This window comes from Ovis canadensis, chromosome 7 (genome assembly GCF_042477335.2).
Source record: "Ovis canadensis isolate MfBH-ARS-UI-01 breed Bighorn chromosome 7, ARS-UI_OviCan_v2, whole genome shotgun sequence".
Lineage (NCBI taxonomy): Eukaryota > Metazoa > Chordata > Mammalia > Artiodactyla > Bovidae > Ovis > Ovis canadensis.
Window position 1 is genome coordinate 77,350,841 of NC_091251.1, and position 21,734 is coordinate 77,372,574.

The 21,734-nt window shown below is 39.1% G+C and overlaps 2 protein-coding genes across 2 annotated transcripts in view; one reads left to right on the plus strand and one right to left on the minus strand.

Annotated features, from left to right (window-relative positions):
- Nucleotides 1–1,389: 1,389 nt before the first annotated feature.
- GMFB (glia maturation factor beta) lies at nucleotides 1,390–16,301 on the minus strand. The gene is made up of 7 exons (XM_069597952.1): nucleotides 16,175–16,301; nucleotides 11,346–11,442; nucleotides 9,588–9,637; nucleotides 8,860–8,909; nucleotides 8,083–8,165; nucleotides 7,029–7,102; nucleotides 1,390–5,106 (listed from the first exon to the last, which is right to left on the minus strand). Exons 1-7 carry the CDS (start codon nucleotides 16,175–16,177, stop codon nucleotides 5,035–5,037), a joined length of 429 nt encoding a protein of 142 aa, XP_069454053.1. The 5' UTR covers nucleotides 16,178–16,301; the 3' UTR covers nucleotides 1,390–5,034.
- Nucleotides 16,302–16,349: 48 nt separating this feature from the next.
- CGRRF1 (cell growth regulator with ring finger domain 1) overlaps nucleotides 16,350–21,734 on the plus strand; it is a 46,026-nt gene continuing 40,641 nt past the window's right edge. Inside the window, exon 1 of the mRNA XM_069597954.1 lies at nucleotides 16,350–16,561. The gene's annotated coding sequence lies outside the window, so the exon portion shown is untranslated. The remainder of the gene's footprint in view (nucleotides 16,562–21,734) is intronic.

The window sequence follows — 21,734 nt, forward strand, 5'->3', positions numbered from 1 at the left end:
CTCCAATACTTTGGCCACCTGATGCAAAGAACTGACTCATTCGAAAAGACGCTGATGCTGGGAAAGTTTGAGGGCTGGAGGAGAAGGGGACGACAGAGGATGAGATGGTTGGATGGCATCACCGACTCAATGGACATGAGTTTGAGTAAACTCCAGGAGTTGACGATAGACAGGGAGGCCTGGCGTGCTGCAGCCTATGGGGTCTCAAAGAGTCAGACATGACTGAGTGAGTGAACTGAACTGAACTGAAGTGTCCATTACCCACTGCAGGAATGGGTCAAAATACCACAGGACTTAATTCCATAGTAACAGAATCTATAGTCAATCCTATAGGTAATAGTAACTAAAAGCCACACACACACACACACACACACACACACACACACACCCCCTTCTTCCTGCTTTTCTGGGTACTACAAGGTGACTCTTGGATGCAACCAAGACATTCTTTTTCTTTCCTGTAATTGGAAAAAAAAAGGTTACCTCAGCAGAGAACTTTCAGGATAAGAGAACTGTGAAAACTCCCTGAAGCTCCATGATAAGATCTTTGACTGGCTTTTCCACATAGTTAAAAATGTACTGCACAAGGAGAGACTATCCACTCAGGGCGTGCCCTCATGCAAATGAGAGTGGGCTCTCACTGTGAGGTAAGCGATTAGAAATGCTTTTTGCTGCTGAAAACTGAAAAGGACAAAAAGACAATGAAGGTGAAAAAATTTAGGAGCTGGCTAGCCGAGCAGCTGAATGGCCAAATTTGAGAAGGAAGGAAGACACTTCTTCATTCTGGCCAACTGTCCTTGTGAGATTCTTGAGTACTGGAAGGCATAAGTAACTCCTTTCACAACTGTAAACAAACTGTGACTCTACTAAAACACATAGTCGTCACAAGAGGTATATGGTCAAGTCTAAACACTGTGTAAGTATTGTTGATTTGTATTCATTCAATAGATACCCATGATATACAAACTATGGACATTAGTCTATAATACAGGCAGGATGGCTCTTTAATGGATGTTTAATAAATAGTGATATACTATATTCAATAAAATTTCTATTTAATTTGATTTCTTACAAAATATACAGCCCCTCTAACTTACAGCTTTCCCTTTGAAAGCAAGGGGTCATCATTTGAAACAATGCCCTCTGCCCCTACAAACTAACCATTTTAGCATCAAACCAAGTTTTAGAAATGTTTATAAGCTCATTATATTTCCCCTCCCCTCATCCTACTTTTGCCTAGTAATTTGCTTACTCTGTCTCTCAGTTTTTCCAGATAAAGTAAACAACTGAATTTGTGCGGTTCACACAAATGCCACAATTGAGCCAGTTAGGTAACAGCAACTCTAAAAAAGAAAAGAGGAGAGTAAAAAAATGAAAAGCTAGAAGTCCTTTCATGTTAACATTTTATTTAAACCAGTACAAGCACCATGCTTAACAGAAGACTGTCCAAAATAAACATGCAATATGATCTCGCACAGACTGAAACCACAGTTTCAGAAGTTGTGCCAGCAGTTGATTTTGTTAAACGATGACAGGAAAACTGTTAAAATTCACAAGACTAAACCATTAATGTTTCAAGCCTCCTGAATGAGATTACATTGGACCATCTAAATCAGTGGGCACTACCCTGGCATGTTAGTGATCTCAAACAATATTCAAGTAATTACACATGTATGAACTATACTCCAAAAAGAAAACACAGTTTCTATCACAACCTTAATGTAGTTGTTTTAAAATATCATAGGAAGATGATCACTGATTTGAAATGTCAAACAGCCTAAGAGGAAACAAATTTTTCAAGAATATTCAACTTGGGACCACTGGTGTTAAGTGGCCTGAGAGATTTACATTCTTCCAGAAATACAAAATAAGATTTGTCCAGAAATGTTTGAGACACTTCTTCACATAAGTTGTAAAGGCTCAAATTCTGTAGATTCCAGTATTATCAGTCTATTGAACAAACAGGGAAAGCAACCGTATTAAGAATATTTGAATTGATAGGTTACAAGTCACTCTCTATTTCCACCAAATATCAGCATTTAAACTCTTATGAAAATATCTTTTCATTACTAGTCCACATTATGGATTAATGACACTGCTCATGTTTTAAAGCAGTCCAAACATATTTTTAAGCACACCTTCCTCACTATCTACGTGGATGGGGAACAAGGACAGCCAAATTTAATTTGGCAATACACTCCTTTAACTGGAAAAAATTTTAAGTGTCAGACCAAGATACAGTTTATGGCTACATTTGACTCCTTAAAATAGGAGACAAAAAGGGAGAGAAAAGTGCTGACAGACATTTTGTTACAAAGATCATTCAGTAATGACAAGACAAAATTTAGCAACACCCTCTCAAACAAGAGTATGTTTAACCACACTAGGTATTTACTAAACTTTTTAGAAATAGACAATTTGAACATTTATTTTAGAAGTCAATTAAACAAAAACAGTCAAACAACTTTTTCCCTAATATAATTGCTTCAATACCAGAACAAAGTGAATACTATTCAAAACTTTGGACATTTTGGAATTTCAGCATAGTAACCTGAGAACAGTTTTCTTCATATGTCATTTATGTTGTCACAAAACCATACTAAAAAAACAGGCTGTGATTACTAGTCGGTTCTACTCTGACAACATCAGATGCTCTGCAGAACTTATGCAAGTCCAACAATTTCAAAACTAATTATGACTTAGAAGACCATGAAGGAGGTTCCCAGGAAAAAAGCTGCTGCCAAAAAGGAAAGATTAAGACTTAAGGCTGAATGGGAATGGCTGTACCAGGAGTGGAATGTGGAAACTGGAATTATGAAATCTGGAGTTACTAATTGAGAAAAGGCAAAAAAGAGACTATATAGGAAATATACTTTAAAAACAAAAAAGAACAATGCAAAAATTTGGTTAGATGAAAGGAAAATTTATACAAAAGTCAGAGAATACTCTAGGATAAAGGATCTATAACTCTCCCTATAGGACCACGGAAGTAAAAAAATGTTCTACTGATCCCCTAACCTCATCTATTGTCTTGCAAAAGTACATATTGGTATCAATAAGGAATCAGACAAGCTCAAAAAATCACAGTTCCCCTATCAGAGAACAGGGGAACCAAGAGTTCTGTGTATGAAGGTCAATGTTATCTGACATTATAGAGGACTTTCCAATTAAATAATAAAAAAAAACCACTTAAAACATGCAAGACAAAAGAAGGAACCTCACTACAAAAACACATTCTTGCAGCCCTAGATTCTCTTATTGCTGTGAACCAGATGAAACAAAATCTCATTTCCTTCATTCAAAAACATTAGAAAAAGTCTCCATTCACTTGGATTTTACATTTGCATTTATGCAGAATTATAAGCATTTTTCTCCAGTATCAAAATAGCTGTTTAAAGAATTCTTAAACTTCCTGGGTGAAGCTCTCTCTCTGGAAATTGGAATTAAGAACCCTTCCCATTCAGTTACCAAAGCAAATACCCCTGTATCACTTCCTCATCTCCAACTAACTTCCTATTGCTTCCTGTTTTTTTAGATTAGTGAAGCCAAACAGTGTTGGGAATAGAAGATCCCATATTACAAAAATTCCAACTATCTTTACCTCTTTATTAAAGTTGGCACAGAAACCTCAAAAAAATGCAAAGCACATACGAATGGGAGATACACCAAAATTTAAAAAAAAAATGCCTTTGCTAGCTTTGAAATGATTAAGATATTCTTAATATCAGAATTAACTCACCAAATTTGGATGGTCTTTAGATTCTCAAGACCTTCTGTCAAATTAATGTCAAAAGAATCTTAGTTACTTATATGTTTTTAAAGTACACTATGTATCAGAATCCTTGCTTTAAAAATGCCAAGGATACCATCATCTAACAAGACAGGTGTCCAGTTTAGAATACCTTCTGAGGGATATAAGATGAGATTTCTATCGATGCATTAATGTTATTAACTATGGCCAGTTTTAAGATAAGCAATTTTTTCCTATGGCACAAAACTAATCACAAATATGTCCCAAACTATAACTTTCAACTGCCATATATTCACCAATGCAAGTAGACAGCTGGAATTTTTAAAATATCAACTTGATTTTACTACAAATTTCACATATTAGAAAATTGTTTTACTTGGACCCTTTACAAAAGTATTAATTTCACCAAATCTGGAATACTGGCAGTGTAAAGTCTTCAACTAACTTTAAAGCTAACAAATCAAAGGCACAGTATATTAACACATGTAAAATAACTAGCATTCACAGGACAACATTAAAAGGTCCTTTATAAATAAAGTGTTACTAACCTAGACTTAAGATTATTTAGAAATGACATAACTAAAAATGAAGCCCTTGATTAGTTACAATCCATCAGTTTCTAAGACTAAAATGCTATTTTCCATGAAGAGAAAACCTAATAGTCATAACTTTATTATAAAATCTAACTGCCAGACCTTAAAAATGAGCAACTGATGAAAAGTTTCTGGACTTGATTAAAAAGATACAGAAAACTAAAGAAGGCATGGGATTGATGGAAAAACTATTTGTAGTGCAGATTATAGTACAGTAAATTATTATTCATGGCTCAAAATTCAGTCACTTAAATCTTTTATCCCAAATTGATTTCAAAGATTTGACAAGTGATAATATGCTATTTTCATATATAAACTGCTAATATCCAGTATTTGTCAAAAGGAGGCAACTGTTGTCTATCACAATCTAATAACCACTTTCCAATGGTGTCTGTAAATAGTAACAAATTCTGAACTGTAAGTTATAGAAATTAGTCACAAGAGTGAAAAAAGTCCCTGGAGAGAAGTAGTCCACCTAACAATTACAAATATAAGGAAACACTTTACAAAGTTTCATTACTATGAAGATGATTTCTTCTTTGTTCAAACTTTGAACAAATGAGAATTTTTCTTTACTGCAGGTAACAAACTGTAAATAACAGTGCATTTTTAGGCATAAATAAGTATTTATGTCTGGTTCCAGTATGGTCAGGTTAATACATAAATACTTTAGAAACACAGAAGTTCACATTAGTGGAAAAATCCAAGTTTCTCACGTAACCATTCTTCAGTTAGGTCTTCGGTATTTCTTATTTCAAATACCTTAAAAAAAAAATCAAATATGTTGCATATTTGAGTATTAAATACCAAATTCTCCTTCCTTTCAGTCAACATGGCTTAATCTGTGTAAATTACCTTCACTTTTTCTTAAATGAGAGGGACTCAGTTACCGAAGTTTAGCAGTCAAGATGGCATAAAATCAAACTCTCTTAAAAGCACATATCTACAAATGTTCTAAAAGAGTAGTTTTGTAAATATTACGCACTAAAAGAGAGACCCAAGGGTACAGAACTAAAATCAATCCAGTTAGGAACTCGAAGAATGTGTGCTGATCCTCTACAGAAGGAGGAAACACCAGGCATTTTAGATTAGTAGTCCATAGCCAAAATTCTCCAGCCAGAATCTGAACACACACAGGCCCACAAAGTAGAATGGGCATAAAAAAACAACGTAATACAGCAGGGAGGATGGGATTTCAGGCTAGATGTGACGAAAGAATCCTAGATCTTACATGTACTGATGTGCAACCCTCGGTAAGTCATTCATTACAGTTAAGAACAGGAGTTTCACCATCAACTTACAAAGCTGTGGGGAGCATTCAATCAGATTACATATAAGAGTAACTTGTAAATTGTCATGCCTTAATTGGTGGCTCAGATAGTCTGCCTGCAATGTGCAAGACCTGGGTTCGATCCCTGGGTTGGGAAGATCCCCTGGAGAAGGAAATGGCAACCCACTCCAGTACTTTTGCCTGGAAAATTCCAAGGAGGGAGGAGCCTGGTAGGCCACAGTCCATGGGGTCGCAAAGAGTCAGAAACAACTAAGCGACTTCACTTTAATTCCAACACTTTAGGGCATGCCTGGGATTAGAACAGACATGAGGCTCTTAGCAGAGCTCCTTTCTAACCACCCAGAGTCACTTTAGAGTACTCCTGTGGTACAAACAAGGGAAAGTAATGTCTATAAGTTGGTGGTATTGGTGACAACCATGTGGGTTAAAGGGAAAAAGCAGAAGGCACTTAAAAACATCCCCTGGGTTAATGATTAAGCATCCAAGGGGGAAACACTGAGACTGTCCTTAAAATAAAACCTGAAAGAAAGTATTATTAAAATTCCAGTGATGTAAAATTCTATTTCAGGACCTTCAATGTATATACTTTTTCAACTCAAACTAAAACATGGAAGTTAAAAGTTTGAGAGTAAGTACCATTCTTACCTTTAATTTTCAAAAATGCCATAAAATAGGAACATGTTAAATCTTAAAGAAGGTGTCTTATATGAACAGAATGTTCTAATTTAATAAAGCTAATAAGCATTCTTAAACATTTTATTTTAGATTTGGAAACAACACAGTTAACTGCAGAGTATGGAATCTCTGCACAGAATTTGGTTCATTTAGTTTATGGTAAAGGGCTCAGAGAAGCTTCAAATGCTGAGTTTATCTACTAGAGATTACATTATGGAAAATTAAAAATTCTCAAAAGATTGAACAGTTTTCTAAAGCAGCCTACATTTTGAATGTGAGTTCTTGTAATCAATGTGTAATTTTCATTCAAAAAACATGTGCTCAGTCATGTCCAACTCTTTGCGACCCCTCTGGAATATAGTCCACCAGGCTCTTGTCCATGGAATTTTCCAGGCAGGAATACTGGAGTGGGTTGCCATTTCCTCCTCCAGGGGATCCTCCTGACCCAGGGATCGAACCCATGTCTCCTGCAGCTTCTGCACTGGTAGGTAGATTCTTTACCACTGAGCCATCTGGGAAGCCCTCAAAAATCACACTTTTGGTTAAATACTTATATCATTCTATTTCCAACTAGTAAAAAAAAACTCTAGTTTACTGCTCTGTTCTAAATAACTTTCACCTACATAAAGAAATACTGAACTCTTCAGATTACTTAGGTATTGCTCCATTTACAAAGAGAAAACACAGTCTCAACAAGTTAGTCAAATATAAATATCACCTTAGTAAGTTCAGCTGTTTGGACTAGCTTATTCTTACTCCCAGCATACATCATCTGTTGTTCAGGCTTACATCCTGGAAGAGAGAGATCAGAGTAGAAATGAGACTTAAATTTTTAAACAGTGATGAGTTTTCATTATTTACTTGATAAAAGACACATTTAGGATTTCCGATGCTATTGAGTTTACAAAAGTCCTGTCTAAATATGTAAGGGCTTGAGAGTGTTATACTGCATACCATCTGCACAAAGAGAAATAGCTGTATTACTAATGAACAAGGCTTTAGGTCAGCAAAAATAAATGAGGCTAGATCTATACAGATCTTGACTTTCTGAACCTTGTGAATACTTCAAAATTTTTCAGCACTACCTTAATCAAGATCAGTTTTACAGATACCTAATATATGCAAGTTTGGGGATGTGGTTGGGTCAGTGGGGTGAAGAGATTGGCTCTGAAAAAAATGTAGTCTGGTTACACATTAAAAGATGCTTCAGTATATTTTAAGTGCTACATATATGATACAGATAATAAAGATCAAGGAGGAGTTCAGTGAGCAGAAGTTTATTGTGGGCTTGAATGGTGGTGGCAGAGGGAGTTCTGGTGATAATGGATACTTTAAACACCAACAAACCATATTAATATCCAATGTAAGCTACTCTGAGACTATTCTCAAGGTTATGGACGTACCACTGACAACTACTATTTTCAGGATAAACACCAACTATGTATCATAATCGTACACAAAGTTTACATACTTATAAAATTAAAATACAGAAGAAAATGTACTTTTGATATTTTAAAATGTCATTTCAAATTCATTAAAAATACATATACAATTTGACCTAACAACTACACTTCTAGGAATTTATCCTAAAAAAAAAGGCAAGTTTTTACAGTAACTTCTTTTTAGGGATGCATTCCCTCGTGCATGTGTGTACACACATAGTACAATTAATTCAACATTTTCCATCCTTAAAACAAGCATAAAATTCATCTAGTATAAAAGGTTTAATTTGATCAGAACCAGATACGCACTATTTAAAGAAATTCACTTACCTACAGGACTGGAGAAAATAAAGCACAGAGGGTATGAAACTCTTCCATCATCATGTTGATACTTATAACTATACACAATGAAGGTTTTTCTCAAGTTAAAGAAACTAAAACTATTTCTCTATTTCAGACAAGTACTTATCAACAAAGTTCTGAAGGACAGCACATGCCTGCCGAGCCAGTGAGTGGCAAATTTCTATCCTATTCGTTTAGGTCACACTTTCATTATTCATTATCTTGCCACAAAATTATAAATGGGCCCCAAAGACAATCATAAAATCATATACTCTCACAAATAAATTTATTAAAAGTATAGACTTAATATGGATTTTTTTCTTTTTATTATATGCAACAATAAAAGGAATTTAAATAAACAATATCCATCAACTTTTTGGGCCTTTTCCAGTATGTACATACATTTTAATTTGGTCGTAACCATGGTGTAGGGCTTCCTAGGTAGCACCAGTGGTAACAAACCCACCTGCCAATGCAGGAGACATGAGCTACGGATTCAATCTCTGGGTTGGGAAGATCCCCTGGAGGAGGGCATGGAAACCCACTCCAGTATTCTTGCCTGGAGAATCCCATGGACAAAGGAGCCTAGTGAGGCATGGTCTATGGGGTTGCAAAGAGTCAGACATGACAGAAGCAACTTAGCATGCATGGTGTAGAAGAAAATTTTATAAAAAAATGTACCTTAAAAGTTGAACAAATGAACTTCATAAATAAAATTGTGACCAGTAAAAAAAAAATCTTTTTAAAGCACTAAGAAAAGGATATCGAGGTTGTCGCTCAGGTAGTTCATCTTTAAGTTCATCTGGTGAAATGCCCTAGCACCATAAAGAAAACAACTTTTAACCATTTTCTTATCCATAGATTCTTAAGAGATATACTGAGGACCCATTCTACTAATAGGTGTAAATTCATAACTTTATAAAGCATCATAACATTTTATCTTACTAAACTGTACATAAGCTGAGGTTATTAAAACCTCAATTCAATGAAAGCCCACCCCAACCCACTCAGCTTAGCTCTGTTAATTAACAAAACATGGGGTTGAGAGGCAGCATAGTCTATGCTCATGTTCCAACTGTCAGGAAATACTGAGTGAGATAAACCAACCCCTCAGAGCAAACAACAGTATCTGATTCAGGGGGAAAAAGTTAATTTCTTTTCACTCTAAATTGGTTACTTAACTTGACAATCTAAATACTCAGGCTACAGGGTTTTAGTTTGTAATTACTGGCCAACCAACTTAGAAGCAAGTTTTTACCAGACATATAGCCCTAACTTCTACTGCTTATGACCTGGATCTCATTAATGCTTTATTGAAGGTGATTATATTAGCAAGACAATCCACTACATAATAATTAACATGTGCTTTTCATGAATAATGAACATATACAATGGTTTAGAACTAACTTTAGAAGTACATGTTACTAATGTTACATCTTTTGGGTGATAATAATTACTTAACTATAAAGCTGTACTTAGCTGTTCAAACAAACCTCAAGCTCTTCATCCAGCACCACCAGGCGTTTATCCTTATCAATTTTCACTAAAATAAAAATATAATATGAGTAAACTGTGATTCATGACATTGATCTACCCAACCCGCAGATTCCTAGCTCTTTTATTGGTATCTAAAATTAAAACATGAAGAAACACAAGCATACAATTCATTTGCAGTTTTAGTTTAAGGTCTGTTAGCTAGCTTTGCTTTTCAAGCAGTCAGCGTTTAAAAACTTTTACCCATAATTCCCAGCACCTAATTTGCTTATTTAGAACTTTATGTCAACTCCTTACATTTACTGTGTATATAAAGAATTTTGCAATTCAAACCCAACCTCTTGGGTGATTAGTAAAGGTCTGAAAAGGTCACTGTGACTGAGACTGGCTTATTGAACGTGGTTAGAAAGTGGTTAGAACTACAAGCGAAAAGTGGACAAGGGTCAGGAGAGAACAATCATCAGGTTCCCAGCTTCTCAAGAGTCAGGATTTCATGGTGCAGGATGAGTACTGAGAAAGTGAATTACCAAAGAGCAGTGATCTCTCTACTCAAATACATGTAACATAATCTGAAGCCAAACTCAAATATGTTTAGATAACCTAAGCCTCTATTCTTTTCCATTACCCTGAAAGTTACCATTTTTGATTCTGCACTAGCTTCATAGTAAATCCTGTAAGACACGATATGATCTCAAATAGGTTTACTCTTTGTGGTAAAATGGCACTGACACACTTTGTCACTTCTAAGAACTGTATGCCTGCATTGTAGTATTTGTTTGTAAAAGAATCATTATTCAACAAGCTGTCACTGCCTCACTAATTCACATCTTCCAGATGTATCTGTTAGTATATATAGTTTTACATTCTCACTCCCTCATTCTTCATCTTTCTAAATCATTACCCACATATTAAATATTACCTAAAAATGCAAACTGAAAGGCAATGGCAACCCACTCCAATACTCTTGCCTGGCAAATCCCATGGACCCTGGTAGGCTGCAGTCCATGGGGTCACTAGGAGTCGGACACAACTGAGCGACTTTACTTTCACTTTTCAGTTTCATGCATTGGAGAAGGAAACGGCAACCCACTCCAGTGTTCTAGCCTGGAGAATCCCAGGGACGGGGGAGCCTGGAGGATGCCGTCTCTGGGGTCGCACAGAGTCGGACACGACTGAAGCGACTTAGCAGCAGCAGCAGCATGAATACAAAAGAAATCTATATAACATCACATGCAGTTCACACTGGAAGAGGCAATATGCAAATCACTCTTTCCATTATCAAAAGTCAATGACACTTAAAAGTATTCTCCGTGAAACCAGAATTCAAGTCTAGAAGTAAGACCTCAAATCACGTTGAACACAATGCTGAACTTTATCACTTTATGTGTGGACAAAGGTTTCTGCTTGAGGATGAATGGCCAGGCTGTTTTTGTCCCCAGATAAGTTAAAGGATGGAACTGGATGGGGCACTACAAATGACCAAGTGCCCAAGAAGACGATCATCTTCTCCAGAGCTGTGTAGGCAGTGAGGGGGAGGTGAAACACTCTGCCTCTGTTCTCTGACAATAACTCTTACTTACTTTTTAAAGTGACCTAACAGGCTTGGGGGGTGAGGGGCTGGGTAGGGGGAACAGGGTTGGGAATTAAAACAGGAGATAAATTACTTTCTAAAGGTTCAGGTTATTGGATGCAGCTATAGGATAAAAGGATAAAACCAAACTAAGATCATGGAATGGAGACAATCATGTTTAGCTTACTTATAATAGCAGCATTGTTTGTTTCTTTGCGAAAACGAAACTTTCTCAGCTTTTCCACTAAATCTTCAGCAACATCACAAACCACCAAAGACTCACTCTAGAAAAGAAAAAAAATCATGTTATCAAATGCCATGACTCCAACATATATGTACACCTTAAAGCTATAAAACCTAATACCTTTAAGAAGGTATATGGACATCTACAAATGTCGTAATGTATTAACATGAAACACATGAACGCTTAAAGGGCTTTTAAATCTACCAAGCCTTGCGTTGGCATCATTAAATTATTCACATTTGTTCATCTTATATGTAGGGTATACTTTAACTTCCTCTTCGACCACTAAATATCTCAAAGAACTAGATATATACTAACGTGCAATTTCATCAGAACTGGAGAGGAAAGAAAGAATATAGGAAGTCAAGGATCACGGCTGTTAGGAAATATAATATTTTTTACTATGCAGGAAGAACAGGAAAATCATTTTATTGCACTTAAGAATTAATAAGGCTTTAGTTCATTTTTGAGTTCAGCACAACTATGGAAAACTAAAACTAAGCAAAAGAATGGAAAATAAACCAGAAGAGTAAAGACCAACTACTATTTTATGTCTTAAATGACTATGGGAATCAAAAAAGGGAGCTATTAAGAAATGTGAAAGCAAAAGCAGATGAAACAAATATTAAAAACTCAAAAGAACCTTTTATAAATTATGAAAAAATATTAAGAGACTCTCCTCCAAAAATCTGACAAGGAAAAGCACTGTTCAGTTGGCGTTAGGGTCAGGTGGTACAAATGAATTATTGATTGCAAGCAGGAAGATGGAAATCTTTTTCCTTAATGTATAACAGTTCAAACACATAGAAAATTAGAGAAATTTTGTGAAATCTTATGCACTTAACACTCAGCTTCAACCATTATCAACACATAGCTAATCTTATCTCATCCAAAACCTTCAATACTGCTCCCATGGACCATCACACAGCAAAGGTCAATAATCATTTTACCTACAAATATTTTAATGCATATTAATAAAATGATATGTGCCACTGAAAACACAATCATCACCAGTTCAGTTCACTCGGTCGTGTCCAACTCTTCACGACCCCATGGACTGCAGCACGCCAGGCCTCAATGTCCATCACCAACTCCTGAAGTTTACTTAAACTCATGTCCATTGAGTCGGTGATGCCATCCAACCATCTCATCCTCTGTCTTCCCCTTCTCCTCCCGCCTTCAATCTTTCCCTGCATCAGGGGCTTTTCAAATGAGTCAGTTCTTCGCATCAGGTGGCCAAAGTATTGGAGTTTCAGCTGTGAGAGTGCTGCACTCAATATGCCAGCAACCTCAGCAGTGGCCACAGGACTGGAAAAGGTCAGTTTTCATTTCAATCCCTAAGAAAGGCAATGCCAAGGAATGCTCAAACTACCACACAATTGCACTCATCTCACACGCTAGCAAAGTAATGCTCAAAATTCTCCAAACCAGGCTTCAACAGTACGTGAACTGTGAAGTTACAGATGTTTAAGCTGGATTTAGAAAAGGCAGAGGAACCAGAGATCAAATTGCCAACATCCACTGGATCATCAAAAAAGAGAGTTCCAGAAAAACATCTACTTCTGCTTTATTGACTATGCCAAAGCCTTTGACTGTGTGGATCCCAACAAACTGTGGGAAATTGTTAAAGAGACAATAATAATATGTCACCTAAAAATAATAATTCTAGTCTCAATTATTCACACAGAGTTCAAAGTTCAAATTTCCCTCATTTTTTTTTTTCTTTTTTAACAGTCAGTTTGATTGAGTCAGGTACCAAACAAGGTCCACATTCTTCGGTTACTTCATATATGGGGTTTCCACCTCCAGTTCTTCAGAAAATTAAAAGAGTTTTGATACCAATGCCAAACACAAGTGTCTCATTACAGTCCAAAAGAATTAAGGATTCAAATTTTAAGTTAAAATTAAATAAAAGTCTGCTTTTTCACCCTGTGTTGGGTAAATAAGGGCATATGTTACAACATTAAATGGCCATCAATTTTAAGTTGTCCTTTAAATTCATAACACTGTGCTATTTATAGTTAGAAAATAAACCCCACCAATACATATTTTCCAATAAATTAAGCTCCTGCAGGAGTCATGTATGTCCATCCTTTTACTTCTCTTTAGAGAAAGGAATGCTAAGTCATACGAGGTTCCTGTAGTATTCAAGCCTGGTCTATTTTTTCCTATCTTTCAAGAAAGATACACAAATCGGAAAACTAGCACTTCCAATCTCTTGTCAACCAAAACCAAAGGTAGAGCCCATTAGTAGAAACTAATAAATACTTTAGATTCTTATAGGCAAAAGGCGATTTGTCACAACTCTTATCTCAAAGTTCTGATACCCAGAGCTGCTTGTGCAATTCTGACACCTTAGGGATAGCAAACCAAGTGAAAAACATGCTGTGGTTGAAATCTATAAAGCTTTTTTCCCATTCTCACTCCTCCCAATACTGTAAGGTCAAAAATTCCTTCCTACAAGAAAAAGAACTGCAATTCAGCCAACTCTAACAGTTTCCAGTTAATAGGTGCATTTAAAAATAACACCCTGAAAGCAACACTACACGGTAAATATTAACAGACAAAGTGGGAAGCGTGAACTCAAGTAGTCATTTATTGGATAATCCACACAATGAACATTTAATGAATGTCAGGATGTGCTAAGTGTTAGAAATACAATGATGTAAAATAGATTTAAACTGTGGGCCTGACCTAAAAGAGCTTATAAAGTCTATTAGAGAATAGGTCTACATCAAAATTATCAGGCAAAAAAACACACACTTGTTTGTATAACAACTAGGAAAAGACCTAGGAAAGAGAGAAACTCGATGCTATCAGAACTTAATGACTAGCCAAAACAGCATGGTTACAGGAAGCCTGCCTGAAAAGGGCATCTAAAGGACCAAAATTACCTATACAAAGATCCTTTGATTAAAGTGAGCACAGCACATATAAAATAATCAAAGGCCAACGTGATTCAAGCACAGAGAATGAGCTGTAACACGTACAAGAGGAGGTTGGCAGGTGTTGGACTACATAGGGTGCAGTGGGTCATGTTAAGTATTTTGGTCTCTATATGAGCAAAGGGAAGCCACCAAGGTGTTTTAAGCAGGGAAAATAGTCAGATTTGCATGCAGGGAATAGGCAGAGAGGTTAGAGAGAGTAAGACTAGTTAACTGGCAAGGCTAATCCAGGTGAGAAGTGAAACACAGCTTAGACATGTTGATGAAAAGAAACAGAAGTAGGTGAATTTCTGCTAATACTTGTTAACATGTATTAAACACTATAAGAAAACGCTGTGCTATGTCCTTTTCATAGATCCTCAAAACAATCCCATTAGATGAGTATTATATTATCCTCAATGTGAAAGAAACTAGGACTAAGAGAGGTGAAGTATCTTCCTCAGTTACCCAACTGGGGGAGCCAGGATTCTAGCCAGACAGCCTGATTCTATCTAGCCCACTCTCTGAACCACCACCAAGGACCTGGTGACAGACTGAATACTAGGCGGGGTAGATTAGGAAAAAAGGTGACTCCTAAACTTCTTGCTTATGTAAAACACTTAATTGGTGCTACCTTTCACTGAGTTAAGGAACACTAGGTTTATCGAGGGGGGCTTTGAGACACTCAAGTGGGTAAAGGCTTCCTAGGAAATCTGGGCTGGATCTCAGAAGCAAGGTCTGCAATACAAATACCCAAGTCATCTTCATACAGGTAGGTGGTAACTGAAGCTATGACTGTAGGTAAGAAAGGAAGGAGAAAAAATACAGAATGGAAAATGAAGCATTAGAATGGAGCCCAGGACTCCTACTTGTGAGGTACAGGGAAGGAAGACTGCATGGGACACAGACAGACCCACAATAGGAGATATCTGAAACATCAAAGGAAAGAGAATGCTTCAAAGAGGAGAGTGTTGTCAACACCCAGAATGCAGCTGAAAGATCAGAAAAGATGAGAATTGACCCTTAGCTTTGGTGACCATGACAATATCTATTCGGTGGAAGTGGGTTGAGAAATAAATGGTAGGTCAGAGATGAGAACAGTGGGATTTTTGTGTTTTGCTTTTAATGAAAGAAAAGCATATTTTAAAACCCGATGGGAAAGATCCAGGAGATCCTCCTGGCTAACTGATTAATTCTCCACTATTTTTGAGCGTGGAGTCAAACCAGAGGCCCCAGACCACGAAAGACCAAGCTTTTGACAGTCACTGAAAGGTCAAGCGCCAAAGCACTGGGTCAAAAGATTTCCAAGCAAGGATAAGCAGAAATCCATAGAGCCAGGCCGGGAGAAGGAGGAGACAGAGGCTAAGGCGAGGCCGAGAAAATGGAATCAGAATTCGAACCCTCCCTCAAAGGCGGCCAGGCGGAAGGACTCGGCGCCCACCGACCCCTCAGGCCTGGCCTGGGCCCTGACAGAGAAGCCAGCGTTTGGGGGAGCCCTCAGTTGGGCCAGACTCCTGGCCCCTCCGATTTTTCAATGTAGGGGCTGTGACTCTCCATCCAGAAGGATTCGGTGAGCACGACCCATCCCTACTGGCCGCACCCTAGTCACCGAGCCCGCTAGGCGGGTCAACCGCGGGCCCGGCAGGATGTTGCTGCTCTTGGGCGAGGCGGCAGCGGCGGCGGGCAGAAGACAAGGCTCCGACTGTGGGTACCCGCCAGCAGCCCGGCCGGAAGCGGCCGCCGACCCACCCCGGGCGATGCCCGCCGATACCGGCTCTGGCAAACAGGAAAGTCCGGCGGGCTGACCCGGCCTTCGGCCAGCCCCCGCCCTCCCCAGAGGCAACTCACCATTTTCCTTCCGGCCGGCAGCAGCCTTTCGCCGTCCCTCGGGCCCCTTTAAGAATAGCACTGCAGCCGCCTCCCTTCCTGCCCGGCGCCTGGCAGAACCGCCCCCACTGAAAGACGCAGCAACGGCAGGCCATCACGTGACGGGGGACGGCGGGTGGCGCGGCTCAAAATTAAGTCAGAACGCGAGCGCCTCCTCCCAACCCTTATGGAGGAGGACGTCCTGTTGGATCCGGAGTGAGCGGCGGTGCCAAAACGCACTCAAGATTTAAGTCAGTTTTTGCTTCCTTTTAACATTCCTCAAGTTCTGAGTGCAGTTTCCTGGTGACATGATTAAGTCCACGATTTCGGTGATAAATATGAAGGTTATCCCCAGCCTACCTTACAAAGGTACAGCTGCCTTCCCTCCTACCCTCTTTGGAATCTTGTTTTCCCCCCTCCCCAACCACCTTCCGATACTTGGTTAACACATTTGTTTCCTCAGTGGAGTTTATTTATTGAAGTATGATTGAATGATGATTGATGTCTGGATGAGTGCTCTCGTAGTCGTTGCCTAATCTCTAAGAATTAGTTTCTGTAGGAAGTACTGACTTACTGAGTTCAGTTCTGTCGCTCAGTCATGTCCGACTCTTTGCGACCCCATGGACTGCAGCACATCAGGCTTCCCTGTACATCAACAACTCGGAGCTTGCTCAAACTTATGTCCAGACCGTCGGTGATAACATCCAACCATCTCATCCTCTCATCCCCTTCTCCTCCTGCCTTCAATCTTTCCCAGCATCAGAGTCAGGTCGCCAAAGTATTGGAGATTCAACGTTACCATCAGTCCTTCCAATGAATATTCAGGACTGATTTCCTTTAGGATGGACTGGCTGGATCTCCTTGCAGTCCAAGGGACTCTCAAGAGTCTTCTCCAACACCACAGTTCAAAAGCATCAATTCTTTGGTGCTCAGCTTTCTTTATAGTCCAGCTCTCACATCCATACATGACTGCTGGAAAAACCATAGCTTTGACTAGACGGACTTTTGTTGGTAAAGTAATATCTCTGCTTTTTAATATGCTGTCTAGGTTGGTCATAGCTTTTCTTCCAAGGAGCAAGCATCTTTTAATTTCATGGCTGCAATCACCATCTGCAGTGATTTTGGAGCCCAAAAAATAAAGTCTCTCACTGTTCCATTGTTTCCCCATCTATTTGCCATGAAGTAATGGGACAGGATGCCATGATCTTAGTTTTTTGAATGTTGAATTTTAAACCAGTTTTTTCACTCTCCTCTTTCACTTTCATCAAGAGGCTCTTTGGTTCTTCTTCGCTTTCTGCCATAAGGGTGGTGTCATCTGCATATCTGAGGTTATTGATATTTCTCTCCACCATCTTGATTGACTGACTTATTGGGGCTGATTTATTTTTGAATGTGGTGGGAAAGTAGTTTGGAAGAAGTAAGTATTGAACTCAGAATTCATACAGGTACCTTCAATGAAAGAAGCTGCCTGAGGCAAATCTCATGGTCTTTACAACTTATTCCCCAGCTGCTAGCATGGTGCCCTGTCCATAATAAATGCTCAGTTCATAGTTGTCGAATGAAAGAAGCAAAGAAAAAGAAAATTCCAGAACATACCCCCACTGCCATCCTTCTTCATTAGAGTTAGACTGAATTATTAGAATTTTTAAAGTTTGTGTTTAATGACTTGTTAGCATGTTAATAAATAACATTAAATCAGAGTTCAAAATATGTAAACTAATACAATACCTATGTTTTCTCATAAATTAGAAAACTAGAAGGATTTGTGGTTATTATTGTTGCTCAGTTGCTAAATTATGTCCAACTCTTTGCGACCCTGTGGACTGCACACGCTAGGCTCCTCTGTCCTTCACTATCTCCTAGAGTTTGCTCAAATTCATCTTCATTGAGTCAGTGGTGCTGTCTAACCATCTTATCTTCTGCTGCCCCCTTCTCCTTTTGCCTTCAATCTTTCCCAGCATCAGGATCTTTTCCATTGAGTCAGCTCTTCGCATCAGGGGGCCAAAGTATTGGAGCTTTAGCATCAGTTCTTCCAATGAGTATTCAGGGTTGATTTCCTTTAAGATTGACTGGTTTGATTTCCTTGTAGTCCAAAGCACTCTTGAGAGTCTTCTCCAGCACCACAGTTCATAAGCATCAATTCTTCGGTGCTCAGCCTTCTTTATGGTCCAAATCTCAACATTCCTACATGATTACTGGAAAAACCATAGCTTTGAATATACAGACCCTTGTCAGCAAAGTGATGTCTTTGGTTTTTGATATGCTGTCTAGGTTTGTCACAGCTTCCAAGGAACAAGTGTCTTTTAATTTCATAGATGTAGTCACTGTCTGCAGTGATTTTGGAGCCCTAGAAAATAAAATCTGTCACTGCTTCCACTTTTCCCCTTTCTATCTGCCATGGTTTCCCTGGTGGCTCAGACAGTAAAGACTGCCTGTAATGCACGAGACCCGTGTTCAATCCCTGGGTTGGGAAGGAAGTCCTCTGGAGAAGGAAATGGCAACCCACCACAGTAGAAGTCCATGGACAGAAGAGCCTGGTGGGCTGCAGTCCATGGGGTCACAAAGAGTCAGACACAACTGAGGGACTACCACTTTCATTTGCCATGAAGTGATGGGACCAGATGCCACAATCTTAGTTTTTTGAATGTTGACTTTCAAGCCAGCTTTTTTACTCTCCCCTTTCACCCTCACCAAGAGGCTCTTTAGTTCCTCTTTGCAAGGGTGGTGTCATCTGCATATCTAAGATTGTTGATATTTCTCCTAGCAATCTTGATTCCAGCTTGTGATTCATTCAGCACGACATTTCACATGATGTACTCTGCATATAAATTAAATCAGCAGGGTAACAATATACAGAAAGATCATCTATAAGAAATTCCACAGTTCAACTACATTCTCTTAGTGATCTGCCCCCATCCCTATACTTTCTACTATGACTAGGGAACTGGTAGGGCATCCCAGGTGGTGCTAGTGATGAAGAACCCACCTGCCAATACAGGAGACATAACAGATGCGGGTTCGATTCCTGGGTCAGAAAGATCCCCTGCAGAAGGAAATGGCAACCCGCTCCAGTATTCTTGCCTGGAGAATCTCATGGACAGAGGAGCCTGGCAGGCTGCAGTCTATAGGGTCACACAGAGTCAGACATGATGTGATTTAGAACGCGTATCAGACTCAAAGAGAAGTTGGACAGACTTGTATACTGACAAGAAAAGGACAATGATATATTTTGTGGGAGGTGTAAAATGAACATAGACTATGTACAGAAACTTTACTTGAACTCAGTTTGTAAAATATTCTTTCAACCAGAAAAAAAAAAATACATCTAGTTTAAATGAGGTTTGGGGAATGCCACTGTGGCTTGAGTAATTCTAGTGGCAGTGTGTGTCGGGGAAGTTCAAAATGTTTTCCAGCACTTTTCTGCCACTCCAATATCCTTGCCTGGAAAATCTCATGAACAGAAGAGCCTGGTGGGCTGGAGTCCATGGAGTCGCAAAGAGTTGGGCACGACTGGGCAACTAACACTAACAGCCCTTATTAAAAACTCAAGGTCACCAAAATGTCTTTTATCTCTGGGATGCATTTGACATTAAGTATGATCAAGATCAAAAGAAAAGGAGTATTCTAATTAAAAATCAAGAGATCAGAATTAAAATAATCTTTTCTGATCTGAATTTTTCTAAGTTCATTCTCTGTATTGCAGCCATGCTAAATAAAGTGTTTGTATTTCTACATATTCTTATTCATGCATGCAACAAATAGTTATTGAGGACCTATAATGTATTGGCTGTGTCCTGGTGCCAAGATCCAAAACAGATTAAAATCCCTATTGTCCTAGATGGTGCTTAGTTACATCCGACTCTGTGCGACCCCATGGAGTGTAGCCCTCCAGGCTCCTCTCTCCATGGGATTCTCCAGGCAAGAACACTGGAGCAGGTTGCCATTTCCTTCTCCAGGGGATCTTCTTGACCTATGGATCAAACCCGCGTCTCTTACATCTCCTGCATTGACAGGCGGGTTCTTCACCACTAAGGCCACTTTAGAAGCCTAGAACTAACATTCTAATGGGGAGGAGGAGGTAACAGACAATAGCATAGTAAATTAGTAAATATTGTTAAGTTAGAAGGTGATCAGAGTTGGGGAAAAGAATTGAAAAAGGGAGATGAGGAGTGCAGGTGATGAGGGATATTTTCTTTTAAATAGGGAAGCTGTCCTAATCCTCACTAGGAAAGTCATATCTGAACAAAGATTTGAAGCTGTAGAGATTGACCATGGTGTCCGGAGAAACATCCCACACAGAGGAAACAGCACTGCAAAGGCCCTGAGGTGGAAACATACCTATTGTTATTGCATGCTCTATTCTGCGCAGCCTTGTAAGCAATCACAAGCATGTGCTATCAGACTGAGCAGGACAGTGGCATGACCTGTTAGACGTGTCCTTCTAAAAGGATCCTTTAGTTTTATTAGACTGTAGGGATTAAGTGACTTCCAGAGCCAACCACAGTGAAGTAAGCAAGCTGCAGTCTCTCTCCCCCACTGATTACAACTAAAAACTCTGGCAGAATATGAAAAGCACTACCTGAGGACTCTGAAGAGTAAATAATAGCAAAATAGCTAGTGGATTGGGAAAGGAAGTGTTTTCTGTGGTTTTTCTTGGCCACGCACATCTTTGTTCCCCAACCAGGAATCTAACTCAATCTCCTTGCAGTGAAAACACATGGTCTTAACAGATGGACCACCAGGAACATCCTCAAAAAGGAAGTGTTTTGATTGTCTCTTCTTCCTCCTGTTTTGAGAGAAGGATTCTCACCCTAGGATTATGGGGATGGCCAAGCACACAACATCCAAAAGTGGACAGGTGAAGTGGACGGCAGTTTTTATAGTCACATACATTCACAGTCTGGGGGAGGGGAACCCCAAATACCATGTACTTGGGAACAGAGTGAACAACTAGAGGCAGGCTTTGCAGTATCAAGAAGGTGAGGTGGCCCCTGGTTTCTGCAGGAGGGTATGGCTGGCTTATTTGAATGATTTCATAATTGGCAGGAAGCAGAAACCCAGTACTCAAGGACAAGCACTGTGCCTGGTCCCCACGGTAAGGAGAGTCTTTTGGCCAGGGGACCTTAGCTGTGGGAACAGAGTGGGATAGAAACTTGCAGTTAGGTTACTCCCGATTCCACCAGGTATCAAGGCAGCACATAATTATTATAACTTAATTTTAGGCCTTACACTGCAGGAAGTTAGAACTTGACAAATGACTAGGATGGTGCTGTTGAGTTTTCTAGTTTTTTCCCTCCTCTACTGCCTGACTTGAGAGCAGTCTAAATCAGTGAAGCAGGGACTGCAAAACCTCCAAAAGGAACCCTTTCTTCTAGCCTGGGGGTGGGGAAAAGGAGCCCCTGGGAACAGACGAGTATGGATGGAAACTCCTTTTTTCTCTTCTAGCCCTCTTCTGAGGACAAAAATAATCAAGTTGGCATTATCACAGCAGGGCAGGGCTAAAGCACCTAAAACCCTGAGAGAAAATCCATTTTGTTGCATA

Excerpts from the sequence above, each read along its gene's own strand:
- GMFB (XM_069597952.1), bottom strand. Across the intron at positions 9,638-11,345 it reads AAACAATGCTGCTATTATAA|TGAAAATTGATAAGGATAAA; the intron begins GTAAGCTAAACA and ends TTTTTATTTTAG. Across the intron at positions 8,910-9,587 it reads TGCTGGATGAAGAGCTTGAG|GGCATTTCACCAGATGAACT; the intron begins GTTTGTTTGAAC and ends TTATGGTGCTAG.